This window comes from Acyrthosiphon pisum, chromosome X, assembly GCF_005508785.2.
Source record: "Acyrthosiphon pisum isolate AL4f chromosome X, pea_aphid_22Mar2018_4r6ur, whole genome shotgun sequence".
Lineage (NCBI taxonomy): Eukaryota > Metazoa > Arthropoda > Insecta > Hemiptera > Aphididae > Acyrthosiphon > Acyrthosiphon pisum.
In genome coordinates this window covers 80,660,272-80,678,991 of record NC_042493.1, presented here as the reverse complement: position 1 = coordinate 80,678,991, position 18,720 = coordinate 80,660,272, and the positions used below count along the sequence as shown (strand labels likewise).

Here is an 18,720-nt window from a genome sequence, read left to right as displayed (position 1 = left end):
TAATTTATAAGCTATAATAACCTTGCAGTTTGAGTTTAATCCTGCGACCGGCGCGCGCATTTGTCATCGATACTCGACGAGGCAGTTGCCTATGTTAATACATAGGAGGTGGTATACGGGTGTGCGGCGTAAACACATACAATATTGTCAATGGCGCATGCGAAAAACGCCAGCCAAGACAGTCAAATATACTGCCTTGGGCCGCTGGGTATATCGTGTATAGCTGCTCTACTAGCTAGGTGGGGGACAGCTCGCACAGTGCTTATCAAGTAAATTATTAATTAATATTAACTGGAATGACCCGCCTCACCAAGCACTAGGCACCACAATTAGGGTGCGCGGGCACGCGGCCATCAAACTAGTCTATTCCTAGAATAATGGAATTAATTCTGGAAATCAGATGTCTTTATAAAGTACTTGATAATAATAAACATTGCGACGAAATGTGCTAATCGATTACGATTATAGAAACTATATAGAGTGCTCACCACATTAATTAGTACCTACCTGGTTACCTATAAGAAAACATCAATTACATATTAAAGATTAAACATGTCCAGTAAAAAGGACATCAGTTTAAAAAAATAAGGCAAGAAAAGTTGACCAAACAAGAAGAAGCATTTAATAAAACAATTTTTATAGTTTTGTTTTATTTCATGGAACATAACATGTACATATTATATGTATATATAGATATAAAAAAGCTAATATAAACATATGATAAAAATGTCAAGAATTTACATTTTTTGTTTGTACAGCAAAATAAGTTGCATGAGAAACCATTACATAGTTTACAGGTAACCAATGCCAAAAAAACTTCAAACAATCACAATTACTTACATTAAGAGTAGAACAGCTTATGAGGAATATTGTATTCAACTTTCAAATCTTAGGTATAAAAAAAAATTACATATTATATAAAAAAAGTTATGATGAATTTTTAAATGAAAATAATTTACACAAGTTAAAGATTTTGTCAATAATATTGTTTAACTTTAGATGCTCGTAATAATGTATTATGAATTTACGCTTAACTATTTTTTTCAATTACACAAATAACAACTTATGAGGAACCTTATAATAAATTTTCAAATTTTTTGACAGTGAAAAAGTTTTTAAAGATAATAACTAACAATAAAAAAATCAAAAACTTTAGAAAATAGGCCGATAAACTCAATGTTTTTCAGAAATTTTAATCTGAATAATCTAATTGTTCTAAGTAGGCGTATTTTCGTCTAATCATTGATTTAAATCATGAAATAAATAATTAAAATAATTTATGGCATTAACACTCTCTTATACAGGTATCAATACAGAATAGTATATTTCAATGAATTTAATAAGCGTCATTACTTTGGGACACATTTCATATTCCCAAAATAAAATGATATATATATCCGTAAGACTTGAACGTTTCATTACTTATTTCGTTTCGTCGTGATTGAAGTACCTGTTAGGAAAAAAACACAAAAAAAATCAAATTAATACATAATAATAATGGCGTTGTTGGTGCTGACTTATCGTTGGACTATAGCATTTATATATATTATTTTCTGTATACTTATAATGTAGAACTGTAGAAGATAATAATCAAGATAATCTTGCTTTGCAAAAAAAAATCAATGGTTGAATATAGTGATGATCAAAACAAGACCAAGACCAAGACTTTCAAAATCTTGGTATTGGTCTTGGTCTTGCAGACTCAGTCTTGGTCTTGGTCTTGGTCTTGCGCAAGAATCTTGCAAGACTCTTGCTATTTTCAAAAAATATATAAAAAAAAATACTAAATACCTGTTATACCTGTGTGTTGGTTTTTTGCTATGATCTCTAAGATGAAACTTAGTCCAATATATATATATATTACATAGTATTGTAATATTCAATATCTAGACTTAAATAAAAACACGGGATAACTAGTTGCGACAGTCCATATGGAATGTTGGGCTATTCAATACATATATACATACGATTTACGCATAAATATATATATATATACGCACTCCTTACATACACACGCGACACGTGCTACACATAAACAATATGCAACACCTCTCCGTTCAGACATTTAGTAAAAACAACACAATCAATTATCAGCGGCGCCAGATGACACCGTATATTATAAAACCATGAATCCATTTTTACGTATATAATATACACATATATATTATATTCTACGAGACCCCTTCGATAATTTTCCAATCAAGACGTTCAGTCAAAACAAAACAATAAATTACCAGTGACACCTTTGTCGCACCGCCTAAAATAAGAAGAAACATCACGTATTAATCAATGCATATCAGAAGAAGGGATTACACAGAAGCCACATTATATAAGGACCCTACAGAATCGACTCGCCAACAGTACCTTTCAGAAGAAGACCCATGCACAACGTCCACGCCAGTCAACATCACGACACTCTTCCACTACTGTTCAAGGGAATGCTTATGGTTGTGCGTATATGCGTATACAGTATATGTATATTGGATTATCTCAGCATTCGTTATGACTGTCTGAATTAGTTATCTCTCTATCAGACAAATTCACATTGTTCATATTTTCCATTCACCTACCAATTAATCTTCAAAATCATAAAGTTCTGTGACTATCGTCATATCGTAATCCCGTTACATTATTATTACACCATGACACTTTGAACACAAACATAGCAATAAGTGCTCTTTAACTTCAATTACATTTGGTTGGCGAATTGACTATATGTACTCTTGCTACGAATGTAGGAATCTTTAATACCCATTTTGGAACACAAGTGTTTACCACGATAAAAATTAACGTAAATTACATTCGGTTGGAGAATTGACTTATGTACTCTTGCTACGAATGTAGGAATCTTGAGAACACATGGTAATAGTCACAATTAGAAAACAGTGTAAGGTATAAGAAATTCTACAGATTATATAAAGTATAAACCAAGATACATATATTGTCATCGTGATATCGACTGTCGAACACGACCCCGAAGAATTACTAACTACTCGGGAGAACCAGCTGCAGCAATCTACGAGCAAAGTAAGTGCTTGAATATTTGTATAATAAGCGTAGATAATTCAAACATCATTAGGCAGATAGGTATAACACCGTAGTAGGACGATCTTATGCGGATACATAATCTGCGTGGAAGGGACAATCTTGGTTAATTGGGAAATTGCTTTCTCATTCTTCTTGTCGCATAATTTGTGTAATCATGCATAATTCGTATAATCATACAGATACATTGTTCAACTAGTGATGATCAAAATGTATTAGTCTTGGTCTTGCGGTATCACAAGAGTCTTGTGAGACCGCAAGGCCAAGACCAAGACGGTACTGGTCTAGCAAGACCAAGACCAATACCAAACCAATACCGAAGCTGCAAGACTCTTGCAGTCTTGCAATTTTTTTCCCCTCCGAAAACACATTATTGTACCCATCTAGATTCCATTAACTAATAATTTATAACGAAAATAATAAGAATATATTTGTATTGTTATGAAATGTTATCAGTACCTATTCGAGGAAATGGTGAATTATTGAAAAAAGATTTAAAATATAATGAGAATTAATATTACAAAATAACATAGTTGTTTCATACTAATTAACAATTACTGAAAAATTATTTTATTTTCCCAAAATCGATAAAAACGTCGAAAGTTGTCTTGCTAATAGAATAATGCATGTCCATAACACACCTTTACTTTGAATCGAATATACTAATAATTGTTAAAAGTCATTACGGACTACGATAGGTATCATTTTAATAGGAAGTACGTTTTTATTTTCGTTCGTAGCTTATGTGATTTTTCTGTACTGGACATTGTGTTCTTAAACTAGGGTCTTATACAGTACCTACCTATAGAATTTTATTAGTGTCGTAAACTTGTTGTCTGTTAGTAATAACCTTGTTATAGTTTGTTGTTACTGTACCTTTAAAATGAGTGACATTGAAGATGTAGTGGACCAAAGCGAGAGTGTGATATTGATATTTATCATAAATGCAATAGGAACTTAGAAAGTTAATTATGCTGGTAAATTGATTCATACAAGTAAAATACTATAAGCATAATTGAAAATTCAAAGTTTTTAACGAGTATAATAAAAATTAAATTGTTTGACTTGTTTTATGTTAATGTTTGATTTATAAATATACTATGTAATATATTGAACTAAGTTTCATCTTAGAGATCATAGCAAAAAACCTACAAACAGCTATAACAGGTATTTAGTTTTTTTTTTTTATATCTATTTTTTGAAAATAGCAAGAGTCTTGCAAGATTCTTGTGCAAGACCAAGACCAAGACCAAGACCAATATTAAGGCGTATACCCAAGACCATGACCAAGATTTTGAAAGTTATCACAATCTAATATATAAAAATCTCGTGTCACGGTGTTTGTGGTCGTGCTCCTCCGAAACGGCTCGACCAATTTTAATGACATTTTTTAGTATATTCGGTAGGTATGATAATAAAATATTTTCACCCTCCTATTTCCAACCCGGAGAAGGTGGTCAAACGGGGATTTTTAAATTTATGGTGGAAATTTTTGTTTATTAATGGTTGCTATTGGTTCTAGGAGAAATAAATAGTATAAATTAGTATTAATAATTTGGTTGCCATTAATTAATAGGGCAGATCAGATGCAAGCATGTATCAAATAACATTTTTGCATATTTCCTTTTTGATATGCTGTCACACATTGTCCACGATCCGATATAGGAGGTTAAGTTGCATCCAAAAGAAATTGAACAATCACATTTTTTTTTAAAGTTGAAATTTTATACGGCCAGCCCAACCAAGTACGCGGGATCCGCTATAGCCTATAATAATATAAAATATGTATAATTTAATATAATATATAAAAAAATGAATACGTATTGTGAGCAAGCTCTTTGAAAAAAGGACTATATTATTATGTATATATAAATCAATTCTGATAGGAAAATCCTGACCTATACAATAATAATATTATATAATATAACAGGCTAGCTGATCCCGTGCATTTTGTTGCTCTTAAAAAATGGAAATCTTAAAAAAAAAATATTGTTAATATATTCTGTGTTCAACTCCTTTTGGGTTTAACTTACTGCAGTGAGTGCAACTCAGCCGGATAGGTAATGTTTAAAGCAATTGTACCTGATCTAATCCGAATAACCACTGGCAACAAATAATAAATAAATACTAAATTATAAATACGTAATTATCTTTACTAAATCATTCCTCCTATAATCAAATTTGAATAGCAGCCATAACGTAGGTATATACAATTTACACGTAATTTTTGTTTTTTTCCAATTTTAACCCCTTAAAATCAAAATTTTGCAAAATCCTTAGGTTCATCCAGGACAGTCTCGTATACATATTATACAGATTCATATCCACGCCTTAGTTATAAAAACTAACCTAGAGAGATAACCTCATTTAACTACATTTTCCGTATTAAAAAGTAATTTACAAATAAAAATAAAATGCTAGACTATTATGATAATATTAATTAATATTGAGGAGGTGGGAAAGTTCGCATAGTAGTCAAATGCCTACCATGGTTACCTCGCGCACACGATTATGATCACCGGTGTCGATATATTTTTTTTTAAACTATGACAGTTTGATGATTCATAATACATTTTGGCTAGCAATGAGATATCGTTTTGAAATATATTGTATGTGATCAGGTACTGTTTCAAGAAGCTAATGATATAATTGGTTTTTATTTATTTTGTTAATTTTTAGTGTTACTATTTATTTTTCTTGCTCTATGGTCCAGCAGTAGCATATTATTATAATATTATGTTCAATTACGTAATTTGTACATTATTTGAACATTATCATTTTCGTTACGCGTTCGTCAAGTGTATACAGTATATACTAAACGTGACAGTGAATATTGAAAAATAATATTATACACACGCAAAAGCAATGAACAAAAAGCAACACAGATAATGAAACGCAATGAAGGCGTAACGTGTGTCAGCTCTCCTATCTATTTATAGGTACCTATGTGGTACAGTGTACGCATTGTTTTACTAAAATCTGGATTAAAAATTAGGGGGGGGGGGGGTGGGAGGATGAAATATACTTTATAGTTATACCTATAATTATACCCATAGCTACCAAATATACAAAAAAAATTCATTAAAATCGGTCGAACAAAGTGAAAAACATTTTGAAATTTTTCGTTTATACGTAAATATTACTATATCAGTATAACATAAAAATAATCCAATACAAAAACACAAACATTTCTGTTCTTTTTCTTGAAGTTCAATAAAATTGTTTTTATAATTTATAAATTAGAAACTAGAAATACAAATTCACTCTTTATGTGATTTACATACTAGGTAATTAAAAAAAAAAATAGATTAACTTTTTTTTAAACTGAGGTAAGTTAATATTTTTTTCTATATTAACTTTTAACTTATCGATCTTGTGTCCTCTGAACTAAACTTAACTTGAGTTAATTATTTTCATTAACTTGCCCACCTTTGCGGAGGAGTGGAACCACAAACACCGTGACACTAGATTTGTATATTTTTTATTATATATTATGTGGCATGTATAGTAAATATGTAGATATAGTATGTATGTATTGGTAAATACTCGATATTCGAATATATGATTCGGTAGTGTAACTTTATATATTTACCGGATTTAACGGAGCCACTTAAAGCTGAAGGTTGTAAGTTCACTACAGAATACGAACACTGCTTGTCTTCGTCCGAATAGCTGTAATTTAAATATAACATTTTGTTCAATATTTTTTATGTTATTAAGAAATTTCTATTTTTTCTTATCCAAATTAAGGTTTTGGGTACAATTTAAGTTTAAATATTTTTCAAGTAAAAGATAAACACACAATCTCTTACGCTAATGAATAATTAAAATTGTCAAAAAACATTAGTGTGGGGCAAGATGACATTTTTTATTAATTTTAATAAATGTTATTGAATTTGAATATGTTTATTCATTGTTATTTAATTAAATAATAATTTGTATTATGTTGTGAGTTCCAAATATCATTATAGGTACATATAATTTTTATAAAATAAAATCATTTATCTATGAAAACTTCAAAATTTTATTTTTAATACACATTTAATAATGTAAAAATATTAATAAATCATTAAGTTCATCAACCACACTTTCCCCTACATAGGTAATATTATAAAAATGTTGTTGCTTGACTATAATAGTATATAATACAACAACATATTATTATTATATAGGATAATATCTACATATTCTGTTGCATTTTAAACTATAGTTGCCATTGGGATTTCGCACCTTTTAACGCTGGAATTACTGCTGATCAATGATACCGAGCTAGAACCGCAACTTGATTTGGCTTTATTCAAAAACAGACCAGACACGATGGGTAATTCTAAATCCTTTTCCAACAAATACTGCTTAACAGTCGGTTCGACTTCAATGTGTCGAACAGACATTTCCGACAACTGCTCCAAAACGCACTTGTTCACTTTTTTCATCATCCTCACCACGATATCTCGCTGTGAAAACTCGAGTCATTAAACATGTCCTAATAATTTTAGTGTTTGTACTTATTTATCATAAAGGCATGATAAAATTAAATATAATACCCAAAAGAATAATTTGTAGATTTCTATCATTGCATTTTTTAAATAAAAACCACTAACATCAATTGTTTCAAGGCGTCACAAACCGGTAAAGTTTTTTTTTGTCCAAGCAAATACGTTTAAAATGTGTACTTATAAAATTAAGTTAAAATTTATTATATTATCTTTTATCACAAATTAAAGTATGATAGTAATATTACAAATTATTCCAATATTTTTATATTAGGCATATGTGTACTTATTTCTATTATTAGGTATGCATTATTGGTACTTATCATACTTTTATCAATTCAAGTGCGTTCCGTTTATCGGGATTACAACATTTATCAATTTTTTTCATATCAAACTCGATACGATTATTTGCTCGGTTTAGTTTCATTATTTGTTCATTGGACTCTTTGAGCACGCGTTCATGTTCACTTTCTTTGATGTCTCGAATGTTAATCAAACTTTCTAGTTCTTCACTCATAATCTTATATTGAACTTCTAGATCCTGTAGTAGTGTAGTGTATTATTTACTATAGAATAAAATATGGGCAAATTTAAAATACTAAACTTGTTTAGTTATCTAATTAGTAATTATAATACCCATGTCTACAACAATATATGTACATGTCTGTTGTCTATCGAAAAATGATGAGTATACTCGTTGATGAGTACTTACTACTTTTATTATTCCGTCATGACTTCCAAGTCAAAAATGTAAAACAAAATTTGTTTAAATATTTAAAATACATAGTACCTACGTAATTTAATTCTTTAATAAAAGATTCTTTAAGATTGTTTAACTACATTAATTTCTGCTTGGGCACTAGGCCGTAATCGAGGATAAACACTGGTTATCAATAAAAATGCCTATTAATAGTTTAAGCAATCAAAATATTTTAAAATAATCAAATTGGTGAACATTTAAAGTATATACGGTTACTAATTTTTTAGTTCAACAAAAAAACTAAATCGATTTTGTCAAAAGTTGGTATAACGTAGAAATCCACGTTTCTCCTGTTTTTTTTAAAAACTCCTCGAATTTTAAAATTTTATGTCTCAAAGGTACCAACTACATTCACTTTCCCGCCAGAAAAGATACTGAAGTTTAAAATCGATGGATTATTTCAAATACTTACCGTGTATACTGTATAGTGTATACAGACACAAAAATAAACAAATATCATTGTTAAATCAATACATTCATTGCTCCGCTCAGAATTCAAAAGGAAGTAAGTGAATATAGGTAGGTTGGTAGGTAAAGTTAACCCGCCCAACGTGAGCCATCTTAAATCTGGTATCACATTTATTTAGGGAGCTATACCCGTAGGAATGCGGTCTTGGGTGTGAATTTACCCAAAGTATACATTTTCGATTGGCAATAATGTCGGGTGGGGTCACCGACCACCAGTTCATTTAACGCGAAATCTAGACATTTTTTATGCATATTTACATTTATCAGAGATATAATTCCCTGTACAATATATTCCTCAAGCCCATATCATATTTAAGTAGGTACATAGGTACACAGTAGTACTGTACTACTCACCCGAATCTCATTCTCCAGCTTTTCGAGCGTTTTTTTTTTCTCCAGCCACGTGCTGTTGAGTTTTTCATATGTCTCCTCTAGAACGACCTTTTCCTTGTACTCCTCACCTACAATAAACACATATATTTAACAGCTAGTGATGATAACCGGGTCCAAGGTGAACCAACTGGCTGGATTCACAGAAGACATTCCGGACTTGTAACAGCTGTTGTTGGCGTTGAGCACGTGTAGCGTGTTCTCCATGGCTCGGATCTCGGTCTCCAACTTTTGCACGCGCTCGTCCAGCCGGTCACCAATCTCCTGCAGTTCAAGCTTTTCCTGGGCCACCCGGATCCGGTGCTCGCTCATCCTGAACGACGATAGGTCTTCGTCAGCACCGTCGCAATCGTCGTCACCGCTGCCGTCCACGGTAACCCGGGGTGAGGGACCTCCCATTGTGGACAAAAGTATCTGGTGCTTGGTCTTCCGCTGTTCAATGTACTGGACCATCGAGTCCAACTTGCGTTTTATCGTCGACTTCTCTTCCAACAGCAATTTTTTCTCGTCACTGATCCGCTTGTAAAGTTCTGCCACTTCTTTTTTCCTATTGTTTATAGCCTATGCACGTTCAAAACTCCGATGCTCAAATATTATTACAATATGTTATGCACTTCAAGATTAAATTTAATATTGTAAACATGTCTTAGCTGTCATCGTAAAATGTTGTCATGCTATAATTTTATGGATTATGAAAAACGTGTACCTACCAAAGTTAATTCTTCACGCTGCTGAGCCAAGGAGTACACTTTATCACTTTCATTGTTCGTCAACTTCTTCATTTGTTCTATCTTAAGTTTCACCATCATTTCCTCCATGTGATATCGATGATTAGTTTCCTTTAAGACTTGTATTTGTTTTATACCTATATTATGCGTGGAAAATAAAACGTAAAACACCGTTAGCTAGTTTAATCCCAATAATACCAACGGTACAATTAGCAAACGTATCAAACCTCCTTCATTGGTCACGTTCAATTCTTCTACTCGATTTCGGAGAATTTCTAATTCTGTATTATTTTTTTCAATTTGTTTTATTATACGTCGGGTTTCGCTCTAAAACTCATAATATCTTCATTATTTTTAAAGAAATATGAATCTATTTTTTCGTCACCCACTTCAGTCGATTTTAACTGCTTTTCTAACTGATGCTGGTGATCGTTTGCTTGGATTAATTCTTCGTTACACTTTTGCAACTTTTCTTGCATAACTTTCATCTCTTCAATATCCGTGGTTCCTTTGGCTTCAGCAATTCCTCTACGTATAGTTTCGAGCTGAAAGCTCTAAAATAATAGCTATGTTAAATCTGCATTATTTTTCTTGATATTGCAATCCTATTACCAAGTTATAAACGATTTCTTTTTTTTCCAAAATTAATTTTTTTGATTTTGTTTCTTCTTTACTCAATATATTTTGTTTGTTACAAGTTCGTTCTAATTGACTTGTCAATAAATCTATGTTAACTTTTTCCTGGCTTATCTCATTTCTTACGTTATACGCAATATTAAGCAATTTATTTTTATCTGACAAGAATTTTTCTGCTTCGCCTTTTTTTTGCTAAAACGAAAAAAAAATAATTACCAAGTAATTTTTAATAATAAATAATAATTTTTTAAATTTTAAATCAAATGATGATACATTGTAGATCGAATTCAGTTCATTCAACCTCTCTTCCGTAGTCATAGACTGATTTTTAATTTTAGACAAATCATCCTTTGATTTTGCTAAGCCTTTTTCCTTTTGTTGTATCTGGGTTTTTAATTTTGTTAATTCATTTTCCATATGCTTACGCTTTGTACGCTCATTTTCTAACTTATTACCCATAACACTAAGAGCTTTTTGAACTGACAACACCTATGAACATTTAAGGTAACAATTACCTACATTGATAGCAGGCTATATACAATTTAAATAAAAATGATAGTATATTTAAATCTTAACCTCTGATTGTAAATTTTCAGTTTCCGAAAGTTTATTAATGGTCGATAATTTCAGCTCATTGTTGACTTTATTTACTTCTTCTATTTTATATTCTAATTCTTCATTTTTCTCCAAATATTCTTGATACTTTTGTTTATTTTCATTCATTTTATCATACACTTCACGAGCAGCAAATCTAATTGTATTTATTTCCTATAATTGCCATTCATTAAAAATATTTTGAATTATTTTTTAATTTCAACTACAATTATACTGACTTCGACTGTATTCTGAGAATCTTTTTGATTAGAGTTCAAAAAATTAGCAGCATTCTCCCATTGTTCAAGCCGATGGTTTCTTTCCTGCTGTGCTTGTCTAGTTAACCTAGAAGTTTGTTCCAGCTCTCTTTCTACTTGAAGGAGTTCACTTACTTCTTTTTCCACAACTGACTCTCTTTCAATCACTTTTTGTTGAAGGCATTGTCTTTGTAATTCCAATTCCTAAATTATACCAATAACATAAATGTGTATATTTTAAACTATTTACGCTGAAATATAGCTATTACCTTAAACCTGTTGTTATCCTCTAAATGATATCTCTCAAGAATATTAACATCACAACATCGTTTATCCAAGTCGTTGTTCCATGCTAAAAGCGTTTCTTCACCCCATTCGATAGTTTCCCTCAATTTTTTTATTTGTTCGTCGGTTTTTGTCAACTCTTTCTGAATAATACAATTTTTAAGAATATGTAATATATATAATAAACACACAATCAATTTATAATTTGTTTTTAATTATATTCCATCGTTCTAAAAGTGTAACAATACAGACCTAAAGTACCGCTATCTATAACTATACACAACTTACGTGTTGTGCATTGATTTATTTTCAAGCATACAGATGGTCAACTACAAATTGTGAAACATTTTTATAAAAAAATAAATAAATAGTTTTGAAAATAATTTACAATATTTCTATGGGTTTATTTTAAAAAAACACATTTATTTTTATTGAATGAATAGGAATACATTTGATTCATTCTCAACACTTTACAATTCACATTTAAGTGATTATAGACGTAAAATCTTAAAATTAAAATAATAAATTAAGTATTTTAGAAGAAAAATATATTATTTTTATACAAGAACGAAAAAATTGAACACAGATTTTAACAATATAACCTTTCATTCGGTATTACCTAAAAATATACATCTGTATACATTTTTTTCCGTCCTATAATATCAGTCACTAGTTCAATAGGTAGGTAGTGTAAAAACTATATCATACAGACATAAAGTTCTATTACTTATTAGTACCTAAGGGCTCTGAAGTTCATCACTTACATTTTTTTATTTTTTTTGATAAATCCATCAACTTTTTTCATACCTACTTTCCTGATGACATATACGAAATTTATTTTTTCTAATTTTTGTATAATTTCGGCAGATATTTAGTACTTTTTTTGCTTTTATTACTTACTAAGTTTTTTAGATAATATATTCTCATATAAAAATGGAATCAAACTCATTTGGTTGAAATTCATAGAACTGAGAGTACCTAGTATAGTAATTGAACAGTCAATCCAGCTACATGGATAGTAAAAACCTATCTTATACTTACAGAAAAACACAAATTGTAAAATTAAAATCAGACATAAAAGTTAAAAATAAAAATAAGTACAATTTAAAAAATAATTTTTTGTTTATTATTATTATACTAATATAATATTATATGCACAGTGTTTGACGGTCAAAAAGTATAATTATATACTGTATAGCTATATCACAGTTCTAATACTTATGTAGTTTTTGAAATATGGACAATGAACTTATGATAATAATAATATACCTTCCAATTTACAGACAAATTAATTGGTGACTAATTGGTATATTATTAAATATTTTTAACGTTTTAATGATTATTACCTAGGTTATAGTACCTATACTTTATAATCAAACATAAAATGAGTAGTTTTATACCGGGATATATGGGTACTATCTGAAATTCTGACTATCCTAGATTCCTATTTCAAAGGAGAAAAATTAAGATAATACAAAGCTATATTAAAGTAAAAACTAATGCTTATAAAAAGTCAGCTAAATATAAATCATAAAAATATATAATATCCATATAATATGTATTATACTTTGCCTAAATAGATTTTAAAACCAAAATAATTACATGTTTTTAATTATTGTCAAAAAAAATGAAAATATAATACAAGGTTCCTCATAAGTTTTTATAATGGTAGTTCAAATATATTAAACATATACATAGGTACAAAGGGTTTCTATTTATAAATTTTAAAATTATTTTGTACTTAAAAATGTATAAAATATTCAATTTTTATAGTTATAGACAACAAGTTACTCATAAATATTTAATATGGTACTCATAGAATCTAAAAAATAAAAAAACGCAGTTTTTTTTTATAGATATTTTAAGTTCAAATTTGGACGTAATTTGATATTTAAAAGAAGTAAATAATTTTAGTTATTTTGTAATAATTTAAAAATATTTTTCGTGGGTACCTACTTGAAACTATTAAAGTATTTTTATACACGCAATAACTTTTTTAAATTAAATATTTTCGGCAAAAATGAATTACTAATACTAAAATAAAATACTTAAATAACAATAATACCTTACAAAATGGCCGACAGACCATCTTCGTTCAGAATTATTTTTCGTATACAATTATTTTATATCATTGAATTCAAATTTAACACATCCATAAAAGTGACTTGACACCTACTGTACAGAAGAACTGGTATCAACTTATTTACCTAGCCTTATTTATCTACCTGCCTACCTTTTTTATAATTTTATTTAACGTGTTACCTATACAATTTATTATAACATAACGTGCTTTGATTTTATTTTTTTATTTTACTTGTTATACTTTATTTTAGTATTTTATATACATATATAATATTACAATTTACTATTTAGTATTTACACTATATTACATTTGATAATTAAAATTCGTTTTTAACTTATGTGGCCTGCTTAATGTTAATAGCCTCCTGAAAGTCACTTGAAGCCCACCTACGTTTTTCCCGCACGAGACATATTCCATATGATCTCGTAATTAAGCAACCAATGTCCAATTTAATATTAAATATTATCATAAATCATAAAATAATATGATATTACATTTAAAATTTAAATTGTTCTCAAATTGTAATAAAATTGTACTTTATTAAACCATTCAAACCATGTCTGGGTTTTCTCATTTTGGTAAAAGTCCTAGTCACCAAGTTAGGTCAATCTAATGAAAATATACTATCCAAGTCCTAGGTCTCCGACGAAGCGGAGTTTGAAGTACCGGGGGCAAACGGGCTAGTCGCTACTCGTTCTTCAGTTTCCGTGTCAATGGTGGCGACGGCAGCATCTGTGGAAACTCGTTCAACGGCCTATATAATGGCAGTATACTTTTCTTATACATAGTAAATTCTGATTGATTCCATGAATATTGTTTTCAATATTTAAATATTCAAACCTAACCTAAATGTTTCTAAAACGTAGCACATGAACTAAACCATCCCGTGACTGACCTTTTACTTAAGTTTTCAGCTATTTTAGAAGGTATGTAATTACCATTTTCAAGTACCATTGAGCTTAATTATTAAACTATATTAATAATACTTGGTTTTTACTTTATATATATTACTTATCTTTATTTTCCTTCTTTAAATACATTTTGAGAGTCAGAGCCAGATCCTATTGCATAACAATCAATTGTTTTGTATATTATTTTATATTTATTTTTTAACTTTATTTTAATAACAAGCAATCTGCAATTTATTTATTACAATAAGCCTGTACGCGGATGTATAATATATTTATTAAATGAGATACGTGAGAAGAGTAGCCACTAGCCACCCAATAACAACTTTAACCTATAATTATAAAACTTAAATTTTTAAATTGTATATTTCAAATATTTCCAAGGCTGGGCAAGTTAATGTTTATTTTTAACTCAGTTAAGTTAATAAGCACCAATAAAAAAAAGTTTAAAGTTAAAGGTTTATTTAACTACCTATAGGTTAACTCAATTAAGTAAAAAGTTAATATACACTTTTTGTTAACTTTTTATTAAGTTAAAAAAAGTTGAAAAATAATTAATTCGTTAATTTTATAAATTTACTAAACTATGAATAAAAATAAATTATCAGATATTTATTATTTAAATTAATATTAAATGATTACTGATATACCTACTTAAGATCTAAATAGTAAATTCCATACTAGATTATGGAAACACTATTTATTACTTGCGTAATTTCGTTAGAAATTACTAAATAATTTTTAATTTTATTAATTGATAATTCATATCTCACGATTTGAATAAACGATATCGAATTATGGGTTATAACCAGGGCTGTGAATTTAATGCATTTTCATGTTTTTTTTTTGCTATACTATATAATAAAATGGATTCGGCCAAAATTTGTTTTGACTTATTTATAGTTCAAATACTAAATCTTATTTTGCATATTTTTGCATATTTTTGCATATTTCATGGGCTAGGGTATATGAATGCATGTTTTAATTATTTTTTTGTATAAATGCTTTTTTTCGTAATATTTACATTTTTATATCTGTTCTAAATTTACATTAAAATATTAAACGTATTTGTATAAACTATGACTTGTTTTGTTTCATGAAAACAATTCTATTTTTACTTAGGTATTTAACGTGTATTATTGACTTTTGTACCTACTATTGAAGTCAAGATTAAACAGTAATCAATAAAAACAAAAGATTTCAAATTATGTGTATAATTTCAAAAATATTAATTGGCGAAAAAAAGAACGTAGGCTTGGATATACCAGAAGATTTAACCAATAGTGACATGACGTATTTCAATTTGCCCTAATAACTTCGTCAGATGTAGAACGCTCCTTTTCTTTATATTTCAAGTTTGAAAATCTAAAGAAATTATTGATTGTACAATACAATAACTACAACTTTAAAGGTAAAATATATAATTTTAAGTAGAACCATAAGCTATTCTAAGCATATTTCTTTTATAAATCTTGTATATGACGAAGATCAAGACTAGTCAAGCCCAAAAAGTCATATCAGTCATATCAATAAATAACAATACTAATATTTAAACTAAAGCTAATAAAAAATGATAATGAAAAAAATAAAAATAGAAGTTACATTTTTGTGGTCTTTTTTCATATTTTTGAAAAATTAGAGCATATTTTGTCAGTTTTTAGTGCATATATGCACGCATATTTAATAGTTTTTAAGTACATTAAATTCATAGCCTTGGTTATAACTTATAACTCATAAATGATAGTATCTATGAACTATAAATATTCAATTCTGCAATAAATATAATAGATTTTATCACTATCCAAATATCCCATACTTCCATTTTATTCTGATTTTCGATCAATTCATTGAAATTATTTTTCAATTTTTTATTTTCCTTGGATAAACAGTCGTTTTCTCTTTGAGCTGCAATCAGCATGTGCTGTTCTGTCTCGTGTTGTTGGCGATTGGCTATGATCAATTTCTATCACAAAAATAGAATATACAAATATGAATTTTATTATATTACGAACAAATACCAAATATAAATATTTACATATTATTTTATAATTATTATTATTAATTTTTTCACATAGTTGTAAAACTATTTTTGAAAAGTATTTTGATTATAATGTATTTTATTATAATTTAACTGATTTTAAATATTTTACAATAACACTTATAGCTAACGGCCGTAGTCACCGGGCTGAAGTTCAATAAAATATAATAATAATAATAATAATAATACAGCTTATTAAAATAAAAATTTAGTAGGATTACCTGATTTTGATTCTGGTGATTTGATAAATTGTTTAATATATTTTTACTATCACGTAATTCATTATCCATTGATTCATCAATAACCAACAATTCCGCTTTTTTTTTAAGTAATTCTTTTATCTGTTAAAAATTTTATCACATTAGAATAAAACTTTAATTAAAACTAAATTTTTAGTAAGTATTATACACTGTTTGAATACAATAAAGAAACATAATGATATAAATATGCTTATATAATGTTACATTAAAGTTAAACAGAACTGAAAAGAAAAATCTAAAAAAGGGATCTTGCTTTGCTGTCCAATAGGTTTTAAAATTCAAATATACACATCGGCATTAAAAATGCCTGTAATGGTACCTAATGCCCTAATCATTGAATATTTTGCGATTTTGAGTGGATACGGTCTGTCACCTTATATTTCTAAGAAAATTGTATGATGAGAGCTAATGATGCCCGGGAATCTAATATGAAACCGAGATGAGAAATCCATCTGCAGCGGATAGTAGGTAAAACTAATTATTTTTTTTTTTACATGTACCAATTTCAAGTAAAATTAAACGAATGTGTGTTTATGATCAATATTATTAGTAGCGGGTAGTGATGTAAATTTTCATGAAAACTTTTTTTGCTGAACATTTTCGTGAAAATTTTATATTTTATCATATTAATTTCTTATCAAATAAATCTTTTGATATCATATAGTTCAATAATTGAAGTATATATAACCTTCATAATTATATTTTAAAAAATGTACTTTTATTACCATTCACCCATTTTAATATAATGTTGGTATTATTCTAATGAACATAATAATATAGTAAATTCAAAATACAAATCATTAAATATATATAATATATGCCTATATCAATATATAATATTTAACTCGGTAATAAATGTGAATTTTTATCTTTTATTAAAAATGATGTATTTTTACTTAAGTATAAATTATGAGTGTATAATCTTTTGTTACAATTATTGATTTTTCAATTTTTAACAGAGTCACTTTCTCAATTTTACCCAAATTATATATTTTTTATTATAAGTGTTTTGTTTGATTCTGGCGTTATACTTGTTACAATGTAAATAAAAATGAAACAATAATTTTATAAAGTATTTTAAAATTTTATTTAAACTTAAAAATTAATTAATTTAAGAAAAGTACAAAAATAAATAAATTTTTCAATTGAAAATTGTCAAGCTTACATCTCTAGTAGTGGATAAGCTACCCTAAAATGACTGATTCGATTTATTATCTAAACCTTTTATGAATTTCAAAATCAGTCGTTTATTGTTAAAAGCCTCACAGCCTCAGTCAGTCAGCCATACACATTTACTTTTATAACCCTATAATAAGGTTAACTATATTGTAGTTGTTAAATGACAAAATATAATACAATACAGGAAATTATATCCAATCATATCAATAATTATTTTATTATCTGTAAACAGTGGCAAGCCTATATCTTATATACCTAAACAAAAATATACTCGATTTTCACGAGCTGAAACAATGTTCATGTGGAGGTAAGTCACACAGCCGCTCTATACCAAACTATAGATATGGGTTGAAATCGTCACTACAACCCTTTCCTAAGTCAAAAGAAACCAATTTGTATAATTTTAATTAAAAACAAGTCAAGTAGTTTTTGTTGCCCACAGAAGACGAACAATAAAACAAAAAAATAATATTCATTTAAATTTTTAGTATCGGAGCGAAAGAATTATAAAAATATTATATAGGGATTTATTTATTTTAGAATGATGTGTGTTATTTTTCTCGGTATACACGAAAAATAGTAGAAAGAATAATTTG

At 28.4% G+C, this 18,720-nt stretch overlaps 1 protein-coding gene across 1 annotated transcript in view; it reads right to left on the bottom strand.

The window, feature by feature from the left end:
• Positions 1–1,143: 1,143 nt before the first annotated feature.
• LOC100574503 (coiled-coil domain-containing protein 39-like) overlaps positions 1,144–18,720 on the bottom strand; it is a 20,216-nt gene continuing 2,639 nt past the window's right edge. The window contains exons 2-17 of the mRNA XM_003241142.4: positions 16,907–17,026; positions 16,464–16,610; positions 11,641–11,799; positions 11,354–11,575; positions 11,097–11,288; positions 10,794–11,009; positions 10,497–10,712; positions 10,274–10,438; positions 10,112–10,211; positions 9,867–10,021; positions 9,288–9,717; positions 9,121–9,227; positions 7,867–8,079; positions 7,276–7,499; positions 6,638–6,717; positions 1,144–1,450 (exon numbers count right to left, since the gene is read on the bottom strand). Coding sequence (XP_003241190.1) covers positions 1,419–1,450; positions 6,638–6,717; positions 7,276–7,499; positions 7,867–8,079; positions 9,121–9,227; positions 9,288–9,717; positions 9,867–10,021; positions 10,112–10,211; positions 10,274–10,438; positions 10,497–10,712; positions 10,794–11,009; positions 11,097–11,288; positions 11,354–11,575; positions 11,641–11,799; positions 16,464–16,610; positions 16,907–17,026 — 2,778 coding nt within the window. The 3' untranslated portion in view covers positions 1,144–1,418. The remainder of the gene's footprint in view (positions 1,451–6,637; positions 6,718–7,275; positions 7,500–7,866; positions 8,080–9,120; positions 9,228–9,287; positions 9,718–9,866; positions 10,022–10,111; positions 10,212–10,273; positions 10,439–10,496; positions 10,713–10,793; positions 11,010–11,096; positions 11,289–11,353; positions 11,576–11,640; positions 11,800–16,463; positions 16,611–16,906; positions 17,027–18,720) is intronic.